Consider the following 25519-nt stretch of genomic DNA (forward strand, 5'->3'; position numbering starts at 1 on the left):
ATTAATTTTAATCTGGCACTTCATTTGTAGAGGAAGTGACACACATTAAACCCCAGGAAGAGTGAAAGTCAATGAAGAGGGCCTTGTCCCTAACTGTTATTGATGCCCGCGGTGGCTCGCTTTCTCTACTGGACGGAGCCTCTTTAATTGCGGCCAGTTTTCTGAGAGACAAATCCTTGATTAATGTGCCACTTTCGCTTTCATCCTTTGGCACAATTATTAGAAATCACTGGGAGCGATTTGACAAACAAAGTGACGTGGCTTAAAAGCCAGGGAGGAACTTTTCATGAGCATAATACACAACATAATTCCATTTAATCAAGCTGCCAGCTTTTTAAGGGCTCAGTGCAGCCACTTAGACACTTAATTACATTCAGAAAGAAACAAATAATTTAAAATAAGAATCACTAAAAGGAACACTATAACAGATTGAACATTTCTCTAATGGGGCAGTAAAATGCCATTTAAACCAAGCAGTAAATACCAACTAAATATTGATGTGTATTGTGATTTAAAGCGGTGTTAAGTTAAATAACACTTATTTGCAGTCAAAAGGGGCTCCATTCTTTTTTAACATAAGAATATAAACAGGAGTATTTCCAAAGTCAGTTTAAGTATTTCCATGCATGATTCCTGTAGGAATCTATCAGTGTATCACAATGCTCATCTTTATTCATGCCAAGCATGCATTTCTAATACTGGTTTCTGATGCAGCTGATGAAAATGCAACCTTTCCTGGAAATAATATGTAATAGATGAGCCCTGCATTTTCAAAAATATTTTTCTGAGTGTGATGTAAATGGGAGTACAAGGAAAAGACCAATGCTTTATATTGGGTTAAGTTGATGGTTTGTCTTAAAAAATGTTAGTTTTGCTTAATTCAATACATCCCAGAGACATGTCTCTGGGTTACTTACTCTGGGATCTCATTGGTCAGTTGGCTTGAGAGCAGAAGGAAGACAACAGACACTCAAATGAGACAGACAGACAGAAAGACAAGAGCAAAGACAACAGAAGCCATGTGTACAGAGACAGACAGATTGACACAAACAAACAAACACACAACACAACAAACAGGAGTGACGCTGTGTGTCCTACATTAAGGTTCGCCCCATGTTCAGCACACTAGTTTGTGACATAAGTGGTAAGATGTGCATTTCACAGTGGCATGATCAGTCGATGTGGCAGTGAAAATCGGCAATGATGCTAACATCTGTCTACTATGAACAAAATATGTAAAAAATAATTATTCACTGATTTATATGTAAAGCTGGGAGGATCAATTAGTATTATATGGATGGTTCTATGAATGAATCTGTTCAAGAAATTGTTCACTGATTCATTTAAATTCATGTACACTTTGTTGTAGTCAAATATTTCACTAAATTCTGCTGTTCATCTCATGTTTTTGCTTGTGTTTCTAATTCATATTTATGTCAGTATAATTGAGATCCTCGTTGTTTTGTACCGAATAAATACTTTTCTGGTTGTAAAAATAAATTATATCACCTGATTTCTATACATTTTAAACAGTTTTATAGTTTAAAATCTATTGGCTTCTTAGTTAGCTTTTCTGTAGTTAATCACTTAGGGCCCTATTTTAACGATCTGAAACGCAAGTGTCAAAGCGCAAAGCGCAAGTAACTTTGTGGGCGGATCCCGGCGCTGTTGCTATTTTCCCGGCGGGATAAACGACTCTTGCGCCTGACGCAAATCTAAAAGGGGTTGGTCTGAAGTAGCTTCATTATTCATAGGAGTAGTTTGGGCGTAACGTGAAATAAACCAATCAGAGCGTCCTCTCACATTCCCTTTAAGAGCAGGCGCGCTTGTTCCATGGCGGATTGCTATTATAACGGCACACCAGGAGCAGTTCACAGCCGAGGAAACCGACGTTCTCGTCAGGGCCGTAAAACACAGAGAGAAGTGACATTGGGGATGATGGGAGAAACACACCCAAATTAGCTGCGGTTAAACAGGCATATAATTTGGGTAAATGTGTAGCCTAATCTAGATTTTTTTTTTTTTTTTTTAAATCTAGATAGATCTGTTTCACATCTTCACGGACACAACAATGATTTCCCTCGTGTGTTAATATTTTTCCTTGTAATAATGTATGATTTCCAAAAATGAAAACTGCTGCATCTGTTTATATTAGAGAATCAAAGTGGATGCGCGTTAACATTATGGCCAAGCACGCGCCCTTAAAATACCATATCACTAACGCGCAACACGCCACTGTCTTTAGACTGTTTTTTTCCTGGTCAGTGGCGGAATTGCTTTCTAAAACTGGAAAATAGCACCATGGAAGTTTTGCGGCGGAACACGCCTCTCTTTGCGCTGAACCGCCCCCGCGAGCGCAAGTTCATTCCCTAATTTACCGACGTGCGTCTGTGGAGGGAAAAGTCCGCTGTGCGCGGGTGCAAAATAGGAATGATACATGCGTCGGTGTTCAAAGTCAATTGCGCTGGGTGCAAGATAGGGCCCATAATGTTAGTAATCTTTAGTGTAGCTATCTACTGCTTTCAAAAGGCAAGTTTCAGTGTAAAAATACTTTCAATTATGAGTAGCTTTGAAAGCACCATTTTTAACACTGGTGGAGACACTAGGATAGAATATATAACACTTGTGATGGGTTCAAAAATTAAATTCTTTCTATTAGAAACCAAATTAACGTTGACGTAATTGGTGCTTGCTGGACCACTGACACATCAGACCAACCAGAGGAAGAGAAATCATCTGATAAGCGAAGGAGGAAGCAATTATCAAGACATGATCATCCATGGTGCTTTAGGATATGTGTGGTAGAGAAAACGTGTGGTTTTGAGATCCCAGCGATGGTGGAGGAAGGTTCATTACAGCACATAAGCGTGGTACATCGCAGTCCAGTCATGAGACTCCTTCGGGTGCTACGCTAATTGGAACCAGCCTGGGTTCATGGAAACCAAAGAGACAGGCCAATGGAAGTGGTAATTGATGAGATCAGGCCATTAGCTAAAACGAGGAAGTACGTTGGACCTTAAATGGAGCCGGCGTAATCTAGCTTGTCATCACCCCTCATTGACTGCTAATATAGAGATGGGATGCTCCGGGCGGATAGTGATTATTGGGCAGGCCATTGACATGAGGACGTGCGCCTGTATTACCTCTTAGTGACTCCGTTGTGATATTCGATGAATGTATGGCCATCAAATGCAATGGCCTCTGTGTCCCCAGCAGATTTCTCGAATATTGCTGAAAGGGAGGAGAGAAGACGAAGTGAAATTACACCAATCGAAGTGAGACACAGCACTGTTTAATTAAAGCAAAGGAGGAAAGCGTGATATATCGCAGGCTTCATGCTCGTGTGGCTTAATTAAGGTTAAAGATACAATAGTAGGACCCAGCAAGGTTAATGAGGTGAGCAAAATTCTTGGGTTTTGTGACTGTGCCAATGTGCGTTTGTGATAAGCATACAAATCGAGTAAGGACGATGACTGATATTATTTGTGAAAGTTTGGAGGCGTGGATTTAGCTAAATCTACACATGGAGCACATGGATTGGCTAAAGCTGCCATGAGCGATTTCTTTTAAGTAAGTCATATGTTGATGTATGCTAAAGACGTATGCAAATCTTGCCTTAAAGGAGTGTGAAGGTGTTGGAGGAGAGGCTGTACTGAGTAATACGATTTTGAATTAAAAAAGTGATGAAATAAGGCACTTACTGTCCTGGCAGTGCTGTCCGGCGAATCCGTGGCGGCAGACGCACTCATAACTGTCCAACTGGGGGTTGCAGCGGCCTTCGTTCTCACAAACATCATTGGAGCAAGGGTGGTAGGGATACATGGACACATCAGTGGATTGAAGGGCATTATCAGCTTTCAGGATTGGAATTCCCATCAGAGTAATCTATGGAGACAGATATAGGTTTAATATAGATATAGCTTTTTTAAATCCAAATATAAGTTTAACTTCTTCTAGTCAAATAGCTACTTATGAAGTGTTTTAGCAAATCGCATTTAGGTCTGGCTTCATTCTGGTAAGTAACATTTTTTTTTACTCTCCATTTATTTCCCAATGGTTAAAATAAGGTTTATTCTCTCACTAAATATCATGTTTCACTCTGAAATGCATCAATAGATGGAAGTAAAATGGGGTTTAAATGGAAATTCATGACTTTAATGCATCTAAATGCTCTCACCTTCTGAATGGCCCCTTTGAAACCATCTTTGATCGCAGCAGCTCTGGCTACTTTGCGGAAATCAGGGGCTCCGCCCACAAAGAGCGACTCCTTCAGATTAAGATCTGTGTGCTGATTCTGGAGAGTACAAAAAGGAGCATGAGAAACCACATGACCTGTTCCTCATCCTCTATTCACTCTTTTAGCTATCACACTTAATAAAAGTCACACACTTTAATGCAAACCCTTACAAAATGGCTATACATTTGTATGGGTGATCTAGTAGAGCAACTGCAGTAAAAAGAAACCAGTGCAAGAGAGGATGGTTTACTGTACATCAGCAGGCTTATTGATTCAACTTTCACACCTAATCCTTATCCACATCAACGTGAGTGTTGCATTACAAAACCATAATAGATTTAAGCTCAGTTCTCTGAATGGTAAATGACTTCTGAATCTAACATATAAGACAGGAGAAAAAAGTGAGGGAAAAAAAGTGAGAGATAATTGAAGCAATTGAAATGAGGACGATTGATATGGATGGTTTTTTAAATGAAAGAGTGTAATGGATGCCTGATTGTTCCTCGGACCTTTCAAATCTCAAGCTGTAAACTCTAATTGGTGTATCGCTCACAACGCAGATGACCATGAAATAAGCATTTCTCCAACCGGTGTGAAAATCGCTTTAGTTACAGTGGGATTTTTCTGCATGAGGCTCTACTTAAAAAGAATTAAAAATCTTTATTTTATGTAGGCCAATAATTGCCTTGGGGGAAAGGCAAGTTAATTGCTGAAAAAAAAGAAGATGGGACATCAACAGCAATGCCAGTTTCTGACGTGTGGTCCAGCTCTCATCCCAGTGATATAAAAAGAAGAATAGCTAAGTACGGATAAAGGCAATGGCTTGAAAAGCTTTGGCTATGGAACCGGGGGCTAGTTCAAGCATGCGGTTGGGCCAAGACAGCATAGCCAGGAATGTTTTCGCCCAGCTGCTGTTTCATGTGGTCAGAGACGTGTGCAATGAGAAGTCTTGACATAAAGATGCAATGCACCGACTGCCACAGGCTGGGAGAGGCATTTTCACTCTCCTGTTCTCTGCCAGAACGAGCTGAGACTGAGATTGAGCAGGTGAAGTGAATAGCTAACTGCCAGTGTTTTTTAGGAACCTTCCCCAAGGGCCCCAGAAGCATCATGCCCACTCAAACTGGCACGTGCCCCCTCAGATTTCTGAGCCAAGAATTTGAATGCAATTTCCAAGAAAAACGAGTATCTTCAGTAATTAAGTTGCATGATTGTTGTAGGTAAAAAACAAAACAAAACCTTCGAAGGTAAAAACGTTGCCAGTCTGACTAGGTAGATCTCTATTGAAAGTTCTATTATTACCAGAATCTCAAAGCTTCTGTACAATGAAATACAATGAAAATGATGACTTACTGTAGGATTGAGTTCCAATTTTACTTGCAATAAATAAATAAATTAAAAACCCAATAATACTATACATAAATAATAATAAAGTATTATTAATTATATACCAGCATTCAAAAATTAGGGGTCAGTAAGAAATTAATACTTTTATTAGGCAATGCCTATATTAGGCATTTAATTGATCAATAGCGACAGTAAAGACATTTATTATGTTACCAAAGATTTCTATCTCAAACTTTACTTTATTTTTTATCAAATAAATTCAGCGTTGGTAGACAGACTTAATCAAAAAACAAAATCTTACCGACCCAAACTTTTAAATGTTAGTATATATAAACATATACACTACTGTTCCAAAGTTTGAGGTTCAAAAGTTACACACAAGTGGATGCTAAAAAGAAACTCTACCACAAGACTATCATGTCTCACACTTAAAAATAGAATTTCCTTCTCTTTGGTCATGTCTTATGTTGCCTAGGGCACTAAGTGAGCCAGGACTGTCATTGGTACCACCTCAAACAAACAAAACAACAACAAAAAAAGTGCATGACGCCCCTGAAGGGTCCAAAAACAAATGTGCCAAAAGAACAACTCCTAGCTCTGTACCACGCTCTCTTCCTCTCACATCTCTTTCTTCTCTTGATAACACTCCCTTTCTCTCCCACGCCAGCAGCCTTTTTCTCGCAGTCTACATCCACAGTGAGGCGGTTTAATGGCCCTCCCACGCGAGACTAATGAAGACATTTCATTGTTGTTGGAAGGGTGATGAAACAATGGTGGTCAAATGATAACTATCCCCCGTCGCCCCCATACCAGCTGGTCTGAGGTGAAAGCCAAATCTCTCTCTCTGTCTCTTTCCATTCAGCATATGGAATGGTTTGAAGAGGAGAAAAAAAAACCTCCCCTCCGATTTGTTTGATCCTCTACCAGATCTTGACTAATGGACAATGAAGCTGAAATGGACAGTTGCTTTTGGTGGGAATGAGGATGTTGATTTCGAGAAAGCGATTTCAGACTTTAGTCATTACCTTGCGTGATTTCTTATATCCAGACAGCACACAAAAAGAGCACAGGGGAAGGAAGAAAAAAAATGTTACCAGTGAAGAAAACACAGAAGATGTCAGTACACACAGAACCGCATGCAGTAAACTATAAGCCTGAGGAATAAAATATTCACAAGCGTAACTCAAGCAAGACACTTAGCATGCAGGTCGCAAATAAATAAATATATGTGTGTGTGGATAGTGCCTCAGAAACAAATGTTCAGAGTAAATCAGAAATGGCATTAAAGTCGTGCTATGTTTTACACTACTGCACCCACATTATTTATATTTGCTTTGTGATATGGCGGTGTATATTAGAGTCTGTTCAGTGGAACGACTGAGGCCATCGAGGCAATATGAAAATATTTCTCATGGGGTTTTGCTTTGGGCGGCCCCTTTGGAACAAGACCCTTTTGGTTTCTTCACATTTTTTCCTCTCTCATCCTCTTACGCTCCGCTTTAATAAGATTTTCCTGCCTCTACTGCTGCAATGAAACACAATTATCATACGTAGGAAGGTTTAATGATGGAAAAAGGCACACTTAAGTGCCTACGCGCAAGACTACATCAAGCTAATCACAAATTACACTATTTGGAATAACTAGAGGATGAGAGAGTTTCAAGATTATTACATGGCCTCGATTTGTGTACGAGAGCAGCCTGATTGTTCTGCTGTCGTACTTTGGGTTTGACACGAGCTCAGGCAGAGGCTGCTGGGATTGATCTGAGTGGGTGCGAATCTGTAGCACAACAGACAAGAGTCATTTCCACATGGCAATTAAAAGCAAACGGAGGGCAGAGACAAAAGACCAAATATACGGTACGAGACGTAAAAGGGGGAAGTTTCGTAAGCTTCCCACACATGCACCCCAGACCCTGCGTGAAAGGCAGAAATTGAACTAAACTTGAAAGAATATGCAAAACAAAGCATGACGTTTCTTTGAAACGTACCATGATAATACCATAGTATTAGGGGTGGGCAATATAACAGTAGACACGATAACCGGACGAAATTCGTCAACTGGTAGAGATTTTGGACCATTATCTCTATCGCAATTACGCTCATGTCATGTTGCTGTGTCAACGGTCATGGAAGCTAATCAATCAATCTCGATCATGAAAGCTGATCATTTGAATGCTTTTTTAAGCATTGCACTTAAAAAACAAGGGAAGTGCCATAAGCAGCGAAATAACTATGTGAATTTTCAGTGTTGGAGCCAAACTCTGCAGGACAGCGGCTCTCTAGGACCGAACTTGCCTACCCCTGAACTAAACAATTAAATTACACTTCAAATATCTTTTTTCTAAAGGTGGTTTCTGTTATTTGCTGTTGTGTTTATCACGCTGATGTAAGTTCAAGTGTCTGTTTTTAAAATAAGTTTATTGATTTCGCGGTTTAACTTCCTGCTCACTACTGCGCATGTCTGGTCCTGAGAATGCTACTGCGCAGACTCAAGTCCCAAGATGTCTGCGCCATATCGGGACACTGGCGGGTTCAGTTCTCACCAATGGAAGAAAGCGAACGGGCGTCGTCCATCTTTTTTGAACTAACTTTCATGCATTTCAATGGTATCAAAAATTTGGATGTCATAAAAACCTTATCTATAGCAAAAATAACTATAATGAGATATACTGTATATCGTTATCGTGAAATAAGATTTTGGTCATATGGCCCACCCCTATATAGCATTATCTGAAATGTCAATATCATGGTACATGAATATGGTAATCATTCAATTCCATGTTATATAGTGGGGTCCAAAAGTCATTTTTAAGTCTTGATTTAATGAAATACTTTTCATTGCAATTTACACTAGTTAAAAAGTTGATTTGAAAAACTGAATATGAATTTCAGAATGTATGTGGCATTTGGTTTGTACCTCTATTACTTCAATTACAACAGCACTTGAGCTGCATAAACTTCACAAGTTTGTGTCAAGCCTGATGATCATGTTCTCAAGCATTATTTGAGATGATCTACAGACCATCACAAGCTTCAAAAGAAGATCTAAATCATTATTAGTGTCACAAATTTACTTACTGGATTAGTCACCTATAAATAGAGTAGAATCTGAAATATTTCATTATTTTCAGCCAAAACTTGCAAAATTCCAAAATGTATTTGAACTTTTGAACACCACTTTATATCAAAGTACCATCACAGTCCTTTTTGACAAGGGAGGGAACAGCTAGTTTGACTAGTTCTTGTTTGTGGCCTTTTTCGGGCAGCATAAGCATAAGAGTGCTCTCATACCGGCGCCTCTCCTCTGACGGGGTCTTTGCCGTTTATGCTGATCTCTCCCTTTCGGCTGGCCCGCTCCAGATTCACTGTGTTCCACTCGTTCAGCTTGATTTTTTCTTTACTCCTGTGCACACACACAAAGCGATTATTTCGAGTTTATTTGCCCCTCTTAATAGCAATATGAAAATAAACCCAAAAGCTACAGTTCTATAATCAGCAACTGAACACAACACAGTAATTTGAGTTTAATTTCATTCAAATATAACTATACAGAGTGTTGTTTACCTAATTACAGCCGGCCCTTTGCCCAGGTCATATCTAAACTCTAGGATACCATCATGCAGGGACAGAGAGATGAAATCTCCTTTGCCGTCCGTCTTTTGTCCATTGTAGAAAATCACGCCTTTGGAGTCATTGGCCAGCAGAACGACAGTCATGCTGAATTTTTGCCTATGGACAAATAAGCATAGTTCAATTAAGACACATAACAGGGTTTTTTTCTTCCTTAATACAGGCAAAAAGTAATGTGAGAAATAAGGTTCATTCAGTCTGCAAATCTTCACGAATGGGTCAAAAATAGATGGACTAATTACAGAGTAACAGCTCAACCAATCGAGCATCAGAAACAAATCCAACATGTCCGAATCTGAATTAACTTGAAATTACTTGCAACATGAATTAATCTGTGAGGTAGAAGAAGCATAATTAAACCAGTGGTGTTTACAAAGTATTTTCTTTGACTAATGAGAACAAAACTTAAACTGAATTGAGCTGGTTGATGACACCAGTTTTCTGCATAGCTGCTTTACAGCAGAATTGAATTGTGTTTGCAACACTGATTGTGTATGTGGACTTTGCCTTCTCATTTCACCACATACAGTACCACTAATATAACATTATAGTTTCAAACATCAGCATCATCATCATAATAAATGCAAAAAGCAATAGCCAATATGTAACGTAATACCTCAGATCCTGGCCATAGAGATGAAGGCCCTTGAGCTCCAGGAAAGAGTCTCCAGTGAAGTAAGGAATGAAAGCGCCTCCCTTGTCTGACACTGGAAAATATGAAAAAGTCCATTATGCTTTGCAGATATCATAATGTGTTTGAGAGGGGAGGGTTCCTCCAATTATGAGACCAGACAGCGACACAGTATATAGATCACACATACCCATCAACATATAGCACTGTCACTCAGCCCAGCATGCTTCCTGCAGTAATTACACAGGATGAGCGCATGCTCAGTCTGGGATGGCAGACTGAGATTAAAAAGCTAATTAGCTATTGTTTAACACAGCAGCAGCTTCGCTATTCTACAAGAAATCACAACACTGAAATCATTCAGTTTATGTGTAAGGACTAGGCAACATCCAAAACTATAGGACAGGTCTGGTGTTTGGTAAACCACTGATAACCGAGAAATCGTTCCTTTCAATGTAGCACTGCTAAACAACTCATCACAGATCTGCAGTCCTCAAAATCAAGTGATTAAATCCGATAAATTAAATCAATAATAAATGTATCAGTTTACTATTAAAAAGTTACTAGCAGTGAATTTACATACTGTATACAGTACCATTTAAAATGTGGGGTTGGATACATTTTATGTCTCTTATGCTCAATAATGCTGCATTTATTTGATCAAAAATACTGTATTATTACACAATATTATTACAATTTAAAATACCTGTTTTCTATTGTATTATATTTTACAGTGTAATTTAAAGCTGAATTTTCAGAAGCCATTACCGATTATTAGTATTAATTTATTCCAACCCCCCCCCCCCCCCACCATCCAAAAAAAAAAAAAAAAACTCAATCCAAACTTTTGAATGGTAGTGTAAATAAATAAACTATTTATTTTGAAAAAATATTCCATGAAACTAGAATATGATAATAAAACATATCACTTTTACAAATAGTAGAGCAATTTCTTTGTAATTTTTATTTCATGTTGATTTTAAATCTACTTTTGTAATGCATAAACTAATTGCAAATTAGCATAAGCAGTTCATTAAGCATTGTTTAGGAAACTGGCATGTAATTTTTTGTACTGAATACATTTTACTCTGATATAAATAACATTCTGAAAGTAAATGGGTTACAAACACTACTTTATGTTGACTACAAAAATCTTACTTTTAGTCCTTTAGTCCAGCAGTGCTTCAGAGACAATACATTGTTACGCATGAAAGTCAAGTGTACATGTAAATGTCCTTCTTTTAGCACACTGCTTTGCATTTTACCTTCTGCCCTCATCCAGCAGGGAGCGCTCTCCTGTTATGACGACTGATTCGGTGCTGGACAGTCTCTTATCTGATAGAGCCACTCTCCCTGGACACTTTGCCCGACTGACTCCCCATTAATCATGATGTGCAGCTGACTGATAGAATTACTCATCTCATTGATTCAAGCGATAAAAAAAAACACCCGGTCTGATGGATGCGCTCAACTCATTGATTCTGGTTCACCTCAATTTATTTTAATCACTCGCTAATGGAGACTTTCTTAGACGAAAAGGTGACTATCTGGCCCCTCTCATTTGACAGTTCTGGGTTGTATAGGTGTGTGGATGTATGTGCAATGACACCACAATCCTGGGGGCCCTCGTGAATGATGAAACTGGCCCCACCCACAAGTAAAATAGTATCGCTGATACAGACAGCAATGTTATATCAAGATAGTCAATGAAAATGATATTGGAGATTTAAATTTTTAACCAATCAGTAAAAACTTGATGGTGCCATAAATGAGGGGGAAGCTCTATATGTGTGACAGTCAGGTTACGGAAGTAAAAATCAATTTCATTTTCTCCATAAGGGAATTTATATTTTACAATAACTTTTAACCTTAAATATCAGACCTACTGTCAGCTGCAAGCTTGTTAATCCATGGTATATGCTTTTGTTGAATAAGCCAGCATTATTTCAACATATTTGTTTAAGTTGAACAAAGGTTTAATAAAAGGAATTCTGATTTAAGACTACATTACCCATAATTCTGTAAAAAAAAAAAAACTCCACGAATTAGAGAATTGAAACAAGCTTAAAAAAAATATATATCTTTAGCGCCCTCCCACTCCCACAAAGCACTGTGAATGATGTAATCAGTTCAAGCTCCCTACAATGGCAAACTACCGGTACTTAAATATGTGAGTGTGTCTGTGTGTGTATATATATACACATTCAACATCTCTGTCTGAACCAATCGTGTACTTTTATCACGCATCATGGGATTGTAGTTCTTTCCCTCATTAAAGTCGTTAAGTAGACAGTCTTGTATCTTTGTCTGATTTTCTAATATCTTTTGCTTATAATCAAAGTTTGTAATGTTGTGATACACCTCGCAGTCGGTTGAATTGGTTAATGGCTTATAATTATTTAATGAAGACTTTTTTTATAATCCCCTTTGGAAAAAATAATAGGTAAAATATTCCCAGAACCAAGGCCGCTGAAAAAAGTGTGCGGGCACTGTTGCACGCTAGGCTTGGAGCTAAGCTCTGCAGGAAAGTGGATCTTGTGGGCCAGAGTTGCCCACCCCTGCTATAGGCTAATTTGATTTATATAGTATTGGCCCATGGCCTAGTGTATAGGGCAGGACTCCTGGGAGGTGTCCAAAACGTGTTCCTAAACCTTTCACTTGGTTTCCACATTTCTAATGCCTGCGATCTAAAACATCTGTAGGAATTTTAATGAGGTGAGAGAGGGAAGCGCAACAGAGTAAGAGTGCTAATGAAAGCTTCGAAATGGCAGTAGACTTAGGCATCCTTGGTTAAGGTCCAGCTCCCAGAGGATGCCCCACTACTGAAATCCCCCCCCCCCATCGACCTACCATATGTTTGATCTTCCAGCCTAGGATGGCAGCTTTAGATATGGTATAAAAGGGTAAATAATTTCACATCACATCCCAGATGCCGACTCTCCATTACATTAGCCGATAAAACCTATTTTACAGTATGGTACCCACTGGAAACGGCAACTGGAAAATCTCACTTTTTCCACCCCACCATGGCCTTTGTTTTATCCCTCAATAATTCTACAGCAAATATCCGAGTCAGACCGGTCGATCCTGACAAAAATCAATACTGAAATTACAACTGAGAAGTAGCAGTTATTTCAGTCCTTAGTTGAGTCGATACGCTCATTTACTGTATTTTTACAATGATGTAGTACTGTACCTTTTTCACAGTGCTTGCCTTCACGTCCCATTGGACATTCGCATTTGTAACCTCCCTCTGGAAGAACTTGGCACCGTGATGATGGGTGACATTTATTGGGGTCGCAGGGGTTGTGGGCGTCAGCGCAGGTCGGACCTGTTAACAAAAATGTATATTCTTGTGACTTAAACAAAAGATGACGAGAAGCCACTTGAGGAGAAATCAAACAAATTCCTGTCAATCCTGGCTAGTTAAGTCACAGATAGTATAAGGAGGAAGAGACGGATCACTTGCAGTGAAATGAATGGGAGAAATTAACATGGCAAACCCTGCCTTTCAATTAAAAGAGCCAATCACTTTTATGAGTGTTTACACTAGCATTAACTAAAATATATAGTAGCAATGCCCTGAAAATAGAGTTTTTAAGCATGATTTAAGCTAAATAACTAAATTGATGATACCAATGTTGTTAGACTTTATTGCAGACATGAGATGCTATTGAAACATGATTATGACAAACAGTTGAAATTTAGTTGGCTAGAGGCGTTACCAAGATGACTTTTGACTGAGCTGACTTGAATTGTCACCTATATAGTGGTCTATTTATAATAGGATTTTGAATTATTACAAATTTAGATGAAGCTGTATTGCAGCATATTGTCCTGGTTTGAAAGACTGAAAATGCTTCAGGTCAGCACTTCTAGCCTCATCAGAACATTCCCATCATCACATAGAACATAGTAGGAGATCACGCCACGGGCGGCAGATGCTGCACACTGTAATGAAAGCTCCCGTCGTGTTCTGAGACGCTCTGCTTGGTGTCTCTCTCTCTTGCCCTCAAACTCTAAGGCCGCTCTATCACGGAGATGGTGCGGCAACCCTCCAACTTACAATCCTGCTCTTTAAACATTAAAGGTTATCCCACATATTTATCCCTCTAGCCAATTTCTTTGTGTACACTTCTACTTCAAAGGGTCTTCATTTTCCTACACACCTCATTGCAGCCATTCTGCAGTACAGAAATAAAGTGGAAGATATTGAACTGTATTATTATAAAGGTTGTTCAATAAAGGCTTGTGAGCAGAACAACAGAGCAATTTACTCTGGGCAATATTTCAAATGACTGGAGCAACACTGCAAGATGGAGAACAAAAAAAGCCTCTTGGATGTGAACAAAGAGAACACTGTAACTTCTGCTCTGTGGATAATTCCTACTTATGATGCGAATAAACCACAATAAACCAGAAAACTAGAGAAAGTCATGTATGTTCACCAAGGCTGCATTTCTTGTTAAAAATTACAATACAAACTGTAATGTTGTGAAATATTATTACAATTTAAAGCAATTGTTAAAATGTAATTTATTTCTGTGATGCAAAGCTAAAATTTTCAGCATCATTTCCTCCAGTCTTTAGCATCTCATTATCCTTCAGAAATCACTTTAATTTGCTGATTTTCTGCTCACGAAACATAATTAGCAGTGATAAAATAAATGATTAGCAATGTTAAAATCAGTAGTGCTTTCTTTCAGTAGTATTTCTAGTTCTTAATATTTTTTATGAAAACCAATCTTCTTCTTTTTTTAGGATTCTTTGATTACGGTAATAGAAAGTTCAAAAGAACAGAATTCATTTGAAATCAAAATCTTTTGTAACATTATAAAATGTCTTTACGGTTATTTGATCAATTTGATACATCCTTGCTGAATAAAAGTATTTCAAAACTGCGCTGTGCTTAACTAATGCTGATTAGATTTGTGTAATATATGTTGTAGGCTTCAGAAACTTCCGCCCAGTAAGATCCAAGACATAGCTTTACTTTCTGTTTGGCATCCTCATACCAAATTTGTTGGCGTTTTACAGTCAAATGGCTTTGAAAATCAAAAATGTTTGTCAGGCTTGGTATGAAGATGACCTGAGCCAATTTTGATGAAGATTGGACAAACTTTGTGCGGCAGACATTGAAAAATGTTAATCATAACCTTGGCATAAGGTATTAGGAATAAATTGTCACTGGAAATATTAAGGTTGTACCAAATCTCGTTTTAGCATGGAATTATTAAACATTTAACACTCCGTGAGAGACAAGATCATATTCAGCATCTTTTGCTTCACTTTTGTAAACTGAATAGATTTAGATTTTTTATTAACTTAACCATAAGAAATATAGCATGTGTTCTTCTATGTTCTGAAAACATTGAAGATTTGCCAATTCACTTTCAGGGTTGGGAAAATGTGTCTTTCCAACAAGTATATTCAGTACTGGTGAAGTTATTTGTATTCACTCCGTATTTGTCCGTGCTGCCTTCATATCGTTGGGTAAACACTCATCTGTCTTACATACCCATAAGGCTAAAAATTGATTAGACAAACATCCTCTGCCCAGCTGAATCTTTCATCAATACAGTACAAGTCCAGATATTCACAACTGGAACAAAGAGTCACTGTAGAACCTTTTATTCTTAAAAAGTGTATAGTTAAAGGTGAATGTTGTCCTTTTTGCACCACTAACTGCACTAAATGGAACGACAATGTGTTTTTTGAGACAACACTGACTGAACCAATTAAAGTGTTTGAAACTTTCACACTTCATCTTTAATGTAGCACAGAAAACAATAAGATCATACATACATAAGTAAAAGTTAATACTTGTCCACCCACCAGAGAAACCGTTGACACATTTGCAGTGGAACATCTCGGCTTCTTTGACCTGGCAGGAGGCTCTGTTCTTGCAGGGATTTGGCAGGCATGGGTTGTTGCCACACTCGCCAATGGCCGAGCCATATAGAACGCTACCGCCATTCTCTTGTAGGTTATAGACGAAGTTGTTGACGTCCAACATGCGGACGCAGCCCACAAGGCCTGTTGAAACTGACGTCCTCTCCTTTACACTGCAAAAACAAACCAATCATTTTGTCAGTCCTCCTTCTTTATTCTCAAATGACAGGGAAAATGTAACAACAGCATGAAATTATATATAAAAAATAAATACTTTTTTTTTTTTTTTTGGGAAACAAGACACTCTCTGCCTGACTGAGAACACATGGAAAAACGTTCAATTAGATCTCAAGTAGTGTTTCACAACATCTCTGATTGATGCTAATTTGATTTGGCTATTTCTGCTCAGTCTTATTAAGTCATATTAGTTGTTCTGGCAGGTTCCTGCAAACATGCGCAGACAGCCAATGATTTAGGTTATTTTTCTCCATAATGTTTCATTATGGCTTCTAACAAGACGAAAGAGGCTCTTGTTAGTGTTATTTGGAGGCATTCTCGAGCTTCGCTTACTCTACTATCATGTCTTCCGGCACTCCTCCGATGAAAAGGTCTGTGTCCAGGTTGAGTCCATCTGTTCCTGGGGGACTTTGTCCTTCAACCATCGGCTCATTGTCCACGCTCAGCATGGCATTACGCCTATTACGCACAACTACAAGCTGATGCCAGCGACCCGGCTTTACCACGACCTTACTGATAACTGAAGCCGTCCCAGAACCAGTGTTAAACCTTCATGTGGGAGACATTTAAGAGGATCATCACAAATTAAAATCGTTAACAGATGAGAATTATTTTCCAACCCTATATTAACTTGTTTACTTACCTAAGCTCCACATTTCCTTCAAATAATACCAGAGATAGGAAGTCCTTTTTGCTTTTTTGGCCATTGTAGAGCAATATCCCTGTCATTTCCGAAGCCCTGAACTCCATGGCAATGCGCACAGTGTGGTAGGCCCTCATGGTTTGGAAAGCCATGTAAGACTTTCCACCGAAGGACGGTATGAAGTACTTTATAACTGAGTAGGACAGAAGGTAGAAGACAGATAAAGCAGGTTATCAGAGACTTTCAACCAGGACTTCTGCTCTCTACTGGTAGAGCAACAAACAAAACTGCACTCAAGTGTGTCTCCTTCAGATAACGCAGATACCCCAGTCAATGGTACAGTAATGTGCCGTTCATGTTGTGTTTGCTATATTCCCTAGTGTGAGAAAACATAAAACCTGCAATCAATGATGAGTACTGTACGAAGTACTCCCTGGACCTTTCTGTGTTAGACATTTACATTCCAGACAGAGAATCCCCATGCTCAGAAACGTATCAACACCTCTCTCTCTCCTTCTCTCTCGGCTGTCTCTCACCCTTTTCTCAAGAGAATGCAAGGCTGATGAAGCCTTCTCTCTTCATCACTCTTTAATGGCCCGATTGATCAGAGGAAGAGTTTGAGGGCTGCTTACAAGCCTTTAATTAGTGGCTTTTTTCACCTCACAGCAGTTTGATACTAGCTAAAGTTCATCGATGTAATTAGTGTCAATTATAACCTGACACAGCTGCAAAAGGTAGTTTCATATCCCAATACCACCAACAGAGACAATGAATTGAGCTATAATTTCCTCAGTGCAACAGCAGGACTGCAATTTAAGATTCAAATCATTATTGAATCTTTTTTATCCTTCTTCAAAGGATTCAAAAATGCAGAAATTTGAATAATAAATAATAACATTGATAAATAATACATATTCAATTGTAATCATTTATTTAATAATAGTTGATTCAAATGTATCTGAAATATTCAAGTGTGCTTCTTTTGTGCTTTTATAAGGTTTATTTTTACACCGAAAGAAAGAAAGATCAAAAGAAAAAAGAAACAATACTGAATAAAATGAAATGATTAACATTTTAGACTTTTTTAATAAATTAAAATGTATTATTAATATATTTAATTAAATGATTATATATAAATATATATTACATTATATATATATAATTGTAAAGTATTCATGGTAGTATTTGTTGCATAATCGTTTTATAAAAAATAAATAAACATCTTTTTGCAGCATTTGAATATGAATAACCATGCTGAAAATACTGGGAATTTTTTTTTTTAATTAAACCGTCAACATACAGCAGTAATGAGATTTATAGGAATAAATTTACAGAAGAAATGTGTTTAATTTTCATGAAAATAACATATTAATCTTAAATGGTCCTAAAAACATTTTTTTGTTTTATTATGGAAAGATGCATTTGTTGAAAAAATGTTTTTTTTTTCTTTTTAACCATTTAAAAACCACAGTTTTTGTAGTTCTCCTCACCTTTCTCGCACACGGCTCCTCCTCTTCCTGCGGGACAGATGCAGGTGAAGTCATTGTCCTCCACCTCGCAGGTTCCGCCGTGACGGCAGGGCTGAGAGTCGCACGGCCTGTTGGCGTGGGTCACCGGTTTGAAGACTGTGGTTGTGGGGGCCTGGGATGGAGTGGTGGTGGCTGGTGCTGCTGTGGTGGTCCTGCGGCTGGTGAAGGGCCGTCTGGTGGTGGTCGGGCGGAGAGTGGTAAAAGCAGAAGTGGGAGACAGCGTGGGGGTGGTGGGAGTTGTGACAGACGCCACGGTGGTTGTCGTGGTGGTGAAGAAAGGAACAGTTGAAAGACCTAAAAAATGGAGATAAGGAAAAATAGGTCAATAGGCCTAGTCAGGGTAGACATATTTAATTCTTCGCAAATTAAACCGAGGCTGTGAGACATTCAGTCTGAAGTTCAATAAGCAGGTTCATTTTGAGTCCTACGGGCACTCGTGGTTATCAAATGCCAGCTCGAAGAGCAATCTCACTCAACAAAAGGCAGCAACAGAAAAGGAGAAAGGACGGAAAGCAATTTCAAGCGGGTTACCATAGTTGGTGATGCGAATGTTCTCTTCCTCAGGTTTCTTCACAACAATACCAGTGTCTTTAGATGCCTTGAGCTGTTTGAGAAGGGCTCCCTCAATATCCTCCACGTTGAACCTTGTGTCTGTAGAATGAGAACACAACATTAAACATATTGCACAGCAGAGTATGAAAAACCAGCACAGACCCACCATCCTTACACTTGACATAACATACTGCAAATATATACAGAAAAGTCTGCGTGTAATAGGCCCTTGGGAGAAGCAGTTCTTGAACCGCCATGCATTTCAGGGACGTTGGGATGAAACACTCTAATAACGCTTCCACAGATGGCCCTGTTACTGGCCACCACAGACCGCCTTTATGACAGGCGCTTGTGCTAGAATTGTGCTCTTGTGCCGTTGAAGGGGACCAATAAAAAGAGAATAGCGAAAGAGATTTTTATCAGCTGGTGCGATGCTCGGAGGGTCTTAAAAGCATGAGAAGAGATGGAGACCGTAATAAGCTTTTTCAGAAACCCTAGCTGATAAATTACCTCTCTAAAAAGGCCATGCTCTCTGAACGCTTCCGCTGCCAGAAAAGACGAAAGCAGTATCTTTAGGGATTCTTTTACTTAACTTATATGCCTTATTCTTCTGTTGAACTATTATTTTCTTCAAACATACAAGGGAGTTTTTATGTGCTTTTTATTTCTTGCCGTAGGCATGTTTCTAAAGGAGCGCAGACTGAGGGAATTTTGATGTGAAGGGGAGGGTATAAGCCGGACTTTGTGCTTTGTGTGCTAGAGCTGCTTCAGAAATAAATTAGAAGCAGCTTGAAAAAAGAAAATAAATAAAAACAGGATAACGAAAGACAGAGCGACTGGGGAAGACAGATAATAAAGAACATTGAGTGCAGTATTTTTGCGCAAAAACCTCAGTCTTTACTAAGCACATGCCATCTCATTTAATACAGATAAATGCACTGAAATATTTAAATCAAGTCACAACCCCATTGTATAATAAATTTAGGCTAAAACATTTTTTATATCATATTTAAATAATTGAATTTTAATTATTTAAAAATAATTTATAAATGTTGCACTATTATCATTTCAATAAAGTTGGTAGTAAATGCAATTTTAATGGTGATAAAATGATGGAGAAAAGCTATAATTATAACTGGGAACTATAACTACAGTATAAGCTATAACTGGGAATACGTCAAGATGTGCACCGTAGTCAAGTGCACTTTCTACATTTTAAAGAGCCTGGATAGTGAAGTGATGCTGTACAGTCGCAGCATATCAAGCTAGACATACTCTAACAGTTGAGCTACAGAAACTCAAGTCTATATGTGTTACTGGTCCTACTCACTCCGCTCTGAGCTGAATCTGAAACAGCTCAACAGGCATGGGAGACAAGCATGCTAATGGCTGTAAGTTTTCTGCACAGCTCCTACTAACTGGCCTCTATTACACTTACTCTCCTAAACTTCACTCCCACCCGGGTCACGGCACCAATGTAACTGGACCTACTCACTCTGAGCAGGATTCGAACCAGCGTAAACCAGCATGGGATGTGGGTGTGCTAACAAGGATGCTAAACACAAAGCCCCTAGCATCAGTTGCTAGTGTGGGTTTAATTAAGTAAACCATCTTTAAGAACAACCTTTGGTGTAACTTTACCTGGGTCAAAGTGAGCCTCGACAAAGGCTATTATGGAGTTGCTGGGGGCCAGATTCTTCACACGGACACTCTGGAAGTCTTTCTGGACATCTGACTTTTGGAACAACTCATTCAGCTAGAGAAAATAAAAACAGAGAGAAAGTAAGACAAAGAAAACCAAAGAACTAAATGCCCCAAGTGCAGTGTGTGAAACTGGTAATAAGCTCGATATGCTGATCTAGTTCTAGTTAACACCAAATTCCTCCACAAGATGAAAAAAGTGTGTCAGCGGAAAAACTCCAGTGAACCCCATCGGGTCTCGGTGCACAAATTGACATTTAACTACAGCGCAGGAGTAATTACATGAACATGTTTCGAAGTCAGCAGTAAATGTCAGGTTACAACACTGCCCGTTTAGAATCGGCTCAGTTTCCACCTGGGTACACAAACTGTAGGAGAGTTCTGTCACTGATTTGGTGCAACGTGAGAGGAGCTTAGTTTTAATACTCGCTAATATTAGTCACGAAGAAGACCATTTCTCCAAAACCAAATTTACCTTAGTGCACCTAATTGATAAAAACTAGAGCAAATGAGAAGTGGTTTACAATTAGGATGCACTCAATCGACTCACAAACCGCTTTGTGCTTCTAGTGCTTTCTGACGTGTGTGCACATTCTGTTAGAGTGCCTCAGCAGGAGGTCCGTCGAGAACCCCATTCAAGTCACCCAAGGGCCTTGCATTTTCCTTCTTCCCTCATTTCATTCACAGCTGCACTTGAATTCGGAAAAGCACAGAGTTGTCGCAGACAAAATGGCTTTTGCCTCTAGGCCGACCCTCAGTGAGTTCATTGTACATTTGGAACCATGCTGGGCAAGAAAAGAGAGGAGGCGCTCCCTCCCTTCCTTTAAGACTCACCGGAGAGACCCTCAACAAAACCAGGCTGCCCGGCAAAGCCGGATGGACACACTGACCCAGAAACTGGCCGCTCTATCCTCAGAATCTGTGGACAGGGTTGAAATCAAGTGAAGGGAAAGACAGGGTGGAGATATAAAGGCATGAATGAGAGGCGGTGTTCTGTTGAACCCTGGGGCATCACGCACAGAGGAGAAGCGGGAGAAGGATACGCTCAAAGCCAATGAAACCATTTCAATTGCTGGCTCTGTGCTGCCTGTGGCCCCATTTGAGATTTGGACTTTACAGAACGAGAGAGTGAAGTATGGGGGATTAGCTTTCTGTGTCAGGTGGAACGCTCATAGAGAAAGGCTGATTACATCCTCGCTTAGTCCCTGTCGGGAATCTCGCTCACAGCACTAGCTAACATTAGAGTGATAAGTGGAACTCATTATCGTACTGCCCTTCATTCCCAGACACGCCCAAAATGGGTTAACAAGCCGGGAACAAATCGCCGGCTTCTTCAGCAGTTGCCATCAGGTAGTGTGCAGTGTCAGCTAAAGAGTACAACAAAAACTCAGGGAAGGAGGCTAGGTTATCAGGATGTCAAAAGTATTGGAATGTTGAGGCCAAGATACCAGCCAGTGATGATATCGTTAACTAAAACTATTATTAATCGTTTTTGGTCATTCAAATCAAGCTGAAATATCATAATATATAAATATTAGATGAACAACTTAAACATGTTAACTTGGTAACTAACTGAAATAAATATCAGTTTAAGTGTTAAAAGTATTAAGTGCAAAAACTTAAAAATATATCAAAGCTAAAAAAAATCTAAAAACTAAATGACTAAAACAATATTATTAACTATATAAGAATAAAAATATTCAAAAAATTAAAAAGATTAATAATTACTATAATATTATATAACTAATACTAAAATACTAATACTAATACTAATAAGAAACTAAAATAAATATATATTTTTTTTATAACTTATATAACTATTACTGTTATTATTACTGCATCTCACAAAACTGTCTTCTGAGACAGCGTAACGGTTAAACAAAATAAATCAAGCCTTGGAGATAACCAAGCGAATATTTATCTAATATAATAGTAATTTCTCGCTAGAAATAACATCAAGAGTGAAAAACGGAGGTCAAAAATGTGCATTTGCACAGAAACTGACCGCCATCTGCAACTTTCAGATGCCATCTTTATTTTTTTGCTTAAATGTCACGAAATGGAACGCACAAGATTGTGGGATATCAAAGGAAACATCTATACTGTGTCTTCAAAAATCATTCGGATGAAGGTATCTCAGGAGACAGGAAGTAAAGCTAACATAGGATTGCCACATGCCTTCCTGCCTTGGAATGCATCCTCCGAAAGCAGCAGTTTACAGCTTTCGGGCGCAGCCTAGTAAGCCCGAAGACCTTGATTAGCTTGTTCAGGTTTATTAGATTAGGGTTTGAGATAAATTCAGCAGGAAAGTGGATCTTGAGGGCCAGAGTTAAGAAACCCTGATCTATATGGTCTATACTAAACTACATTGTCTTTTTTGCTCTATTTTTTAAATGTATTTTTGTTACCCTATTGCTGCTGTGTATACCATAAATATTTCAAATAAATCATTCAAAAAAAATATATGAGAAAAAAATTGGTAATTTTGGCAAAGTATTAACAACAAAAATCAATCTTTTTTAATTAAAAAAACCCTCACTGAAATCAGTTTGAAGCAATGTTTAATTAATTGAGAAGTACTTGAAAACTACATGCCATTGTTTTAATTTCCTTTGTTTATATTTCAACTAATATTTCACTGTGTAAATGAACACATACCTATAATACATTAGTTTTTCTATCAAGTATTTCAAGTATAGTGAAGTACTTCATTAGTATTGGTACGGGCTACTGAAATGTTGGTATGGTGACTACCACTAGGCTATATTTAACATCTGGACAGTTTTGAGCCTGATGCTATATTTGGATTTGTGTTGATCACAAACTTCAAGATCAAGTGTCTGTATTTTACTGTTAAGCTAATGCACTGCTTTTCTAGAGACTGTCAGAACACCAGACATGTTTTTTCAAAAGACGCATTCAACCTGTTCCACTGAATAATTCCACCAATTATCACAATTGATTCAGCACAAATTCCCAAGGGGTCAACCTCAAGAGAAAACAGAACTGGATTGAGAAATAAAAGGTAGATACAAACAAGAAAAGAACCTGTGATAAACCAGAAACTAATCTTCAATCAAGTTTCAGTTACACTGCTACTTTCTAGGGAAAAAAATAGTTACATGAAAAGCTACAATATTGTGAAAAGAGCGGAGCTACTGCCACACTACTGAGAAATGTAGCAGCACTAATGTGGCATAAACTTATGTTGTTTTGTATGTTTTGTTTTTTTGAAAATGAAACTTCTTTTCAAAGCTGAACTGAAAGTGAACTCAAGCATAAGTCTGAGCTGCATCACTCACAGCGCTCTCGATGCTCCGGGCCGTTTCACCGAACAGCTCCGACTTGGGGTCCTCCATCTCAGGCGTGTAGAAGACCTCCTGACCCTCTACCTTATCCAGGTGCAGAAAGCCACTGAAACGCATGGTGGCTGCGGGACAAGGCAGGGAAGCACATACGGTTACATAAAAGGTGCTCCAATGAAACGCACAGTTCCAGTCCACTCTCAGCTACACACACTTGTGGTTGGTGCAATGCCAGTCTGTAAGTTAGTGATGGAGCCTTTGTGGGGTTAGTCGTGGGGTTCATCGAGTGGGGAAAGAGAGGTTTGTTTGCAGTGGAGGTGGATGTATAGAAAAGTATGTGAGAGTATGGACGACAGGTACAGGGAGAAGGGCTTAGAAGGGAGGATGGACTGGAGTTTACCAGACCGAGACTCTTCCCAAAAGCTGGCATGGAGGACTGAGTGGAGAGAGATCGGTTAGACAGAAGCACTTACATACATGGCACAATATATCACACATATTAGGTTAAAATACACTTTCATAAGCCCCGACTGGGGTCGGGGTCATCATTAAACATTCCTTTAAGGTTATTGCTGACCTTTCTCATTGACATTAATAAGCGGAAAGAGTGAGAGAGGATCAGAGGCCCGGTTTTACATGACGGAGGGAAATAAATAATGAATAAACGACTGAAGGAGAGCAGGGAGCGGGCATGGTGCTGGGTTCTGTGCAGCATGTAATCAGCTGAACAAATTGCCCAAATCAATCATGCCGGCCAGGCTCCAGCTTGGCTGGGATCGGGATAAGCACTTGTATGATTATCGTGAAAGATAGCCGTAATTGTCTTCTAATCCCAGGAACGGGTGACTGACAGAAGCTGGTTAAAACGGCATGATAAGGGTCTTTTTGCACAGACACACATCACTTCGTATCTGATGGGACTTTCAAAAAGGAGCAAATGGGGGAGATTTGAATGTGAAGAGAGATGGAGGGAAACTGCCATCGGATTCTAAATCGGAAACATCTGAGGACAGGAATTTCCCACGGAGCGTAAAGACATGTGGAGAAATCAGGCTTTAGATGTGGATTTAAATTAAAGTCCTAAATTCCCCACCACAATATGGCTATGGTCCATCATTTCTAGCATGTACTCATCATGTCTAGCACGTGTCCTTATCTTTGGTTACAAAGCATCCAGATGGCTTACTATTGTACAATGAGCTATATAATTTTAATTTACACTGGATATGCAAATTCATTCTTAACTAACATTTGAACTTTTATGCAGAGGGATGGGGTAGAGGCCCCTAGTTTAAATCATAGGCTTGGAATTGCTCCATACAGGACCACAGAGAACTATAACATTAGCATGATTCCAGTAGAAAAATAATTGAGTATAATTTAAGTACTGGAAAACTAGATTGATTTATTTCAACATGATGTAATCAATCATAACTTAGTTAAACAGGTAGGTTGTCACTAGGGAGGCGTTATTCCCCTCATAACATCGGGAAGCAAACCTCTCCAACATCGCGTTCAGGCTGCAGGGAGTAGACTGCACTGTTTGCTGTTCTCAGCTTTCAGTGAAACACCTTGATATGAGGGGGAGTTCTCCTTCACTTAGTGCTTGAGAGACATGGGGAGAGCTCGAGCTGACAGCAGAGACGGAGCGCAATGGACATTAGTGCCCTCGCTCCTGGCCGCTGTGACACATCGCCAATAAACGGTGGGGAGTTACGAGACCCAGCTGACGGATATGAGAAGAGACGTGAGCACTTGACCTAGTGTTCCCATACAGAGAACACAAAACATCTGCCTGCTTCTGGCTGCCTG

The 25519-nt window shown here is 39.1% G+C and overlaps 1 protein-coding gene across 6 annotated transcripts in view; it reads right to left on the reverse strand.

Moving 5' to 3' along the window:
- agrn (agrin) overlaps window positions 1-25519 on the reverse strand; it is a 272520-nt gene that overhangs the window by 8244 nt on the left and 238757 nt on the right. For all 6 annotated transcript variants that reach the window (XM_079588149.1, XM_079588150.1, XM_079588148.1 and 3 more), the window contains 14 exons: window positions 23705-23832; window positions 20343-20457; window positions 18681-18800; window positions 18111-18443; window positions 16621-16813; window positions 16311-16526; window positions 15684-15913; window positions 13045-13179; window positions 9834-9924; window positions 9152-9316; window positions 8879-8990; window positions 4178-4294; window positions 3702-3885; window positions 3144-3231 (listed from right to left, as the gene is read on the reverse strand). In XM_079588149.1, coding sequence (XP_079444275.1) covers window positions 3144-3231; window positions 3702-3885; window positions 4178-4294; window positions 8879-8990; window positions 9152-9316; window positions 9834-9924; window positions 13045-13179; window positions 15684-15913; window positions 16311-16526; window positions 16621-16813; window positions 18111-18443; window positions 18681-18800; window positions 20343-20457; window positions 23705-23832 — 2227 coding nt within the window. The remainder of the gene's footprint in view (window positions 1-3143; window positions 3232-3701; window positions 3886-4177; window positions 4295-8878; window positions 8991-9151; window positions 9317-9833; window positions 9925-13044; window positions 13180-15683; window positions 15914-16310; window positions 16527-16620; window positions 16814-18110; window positions 18444-18680; window positions 18801-20342; window positions 20458-23704; window positions 23833-25519) is intronic.

This window comes from Phoxinus phoxinus, assembly GCF_949152265.1.
Source record: "Phoxinus phoxinus genome assembly, chromosome: 18".
Classification (NCBI taxonomy): domain Eukaryota; kingdom Metazoa; phylum Chordata; class Actinopteri; order Cypriniformes; family Leuciscidae; genus Phoxinus; species Phoxinus phoxinus.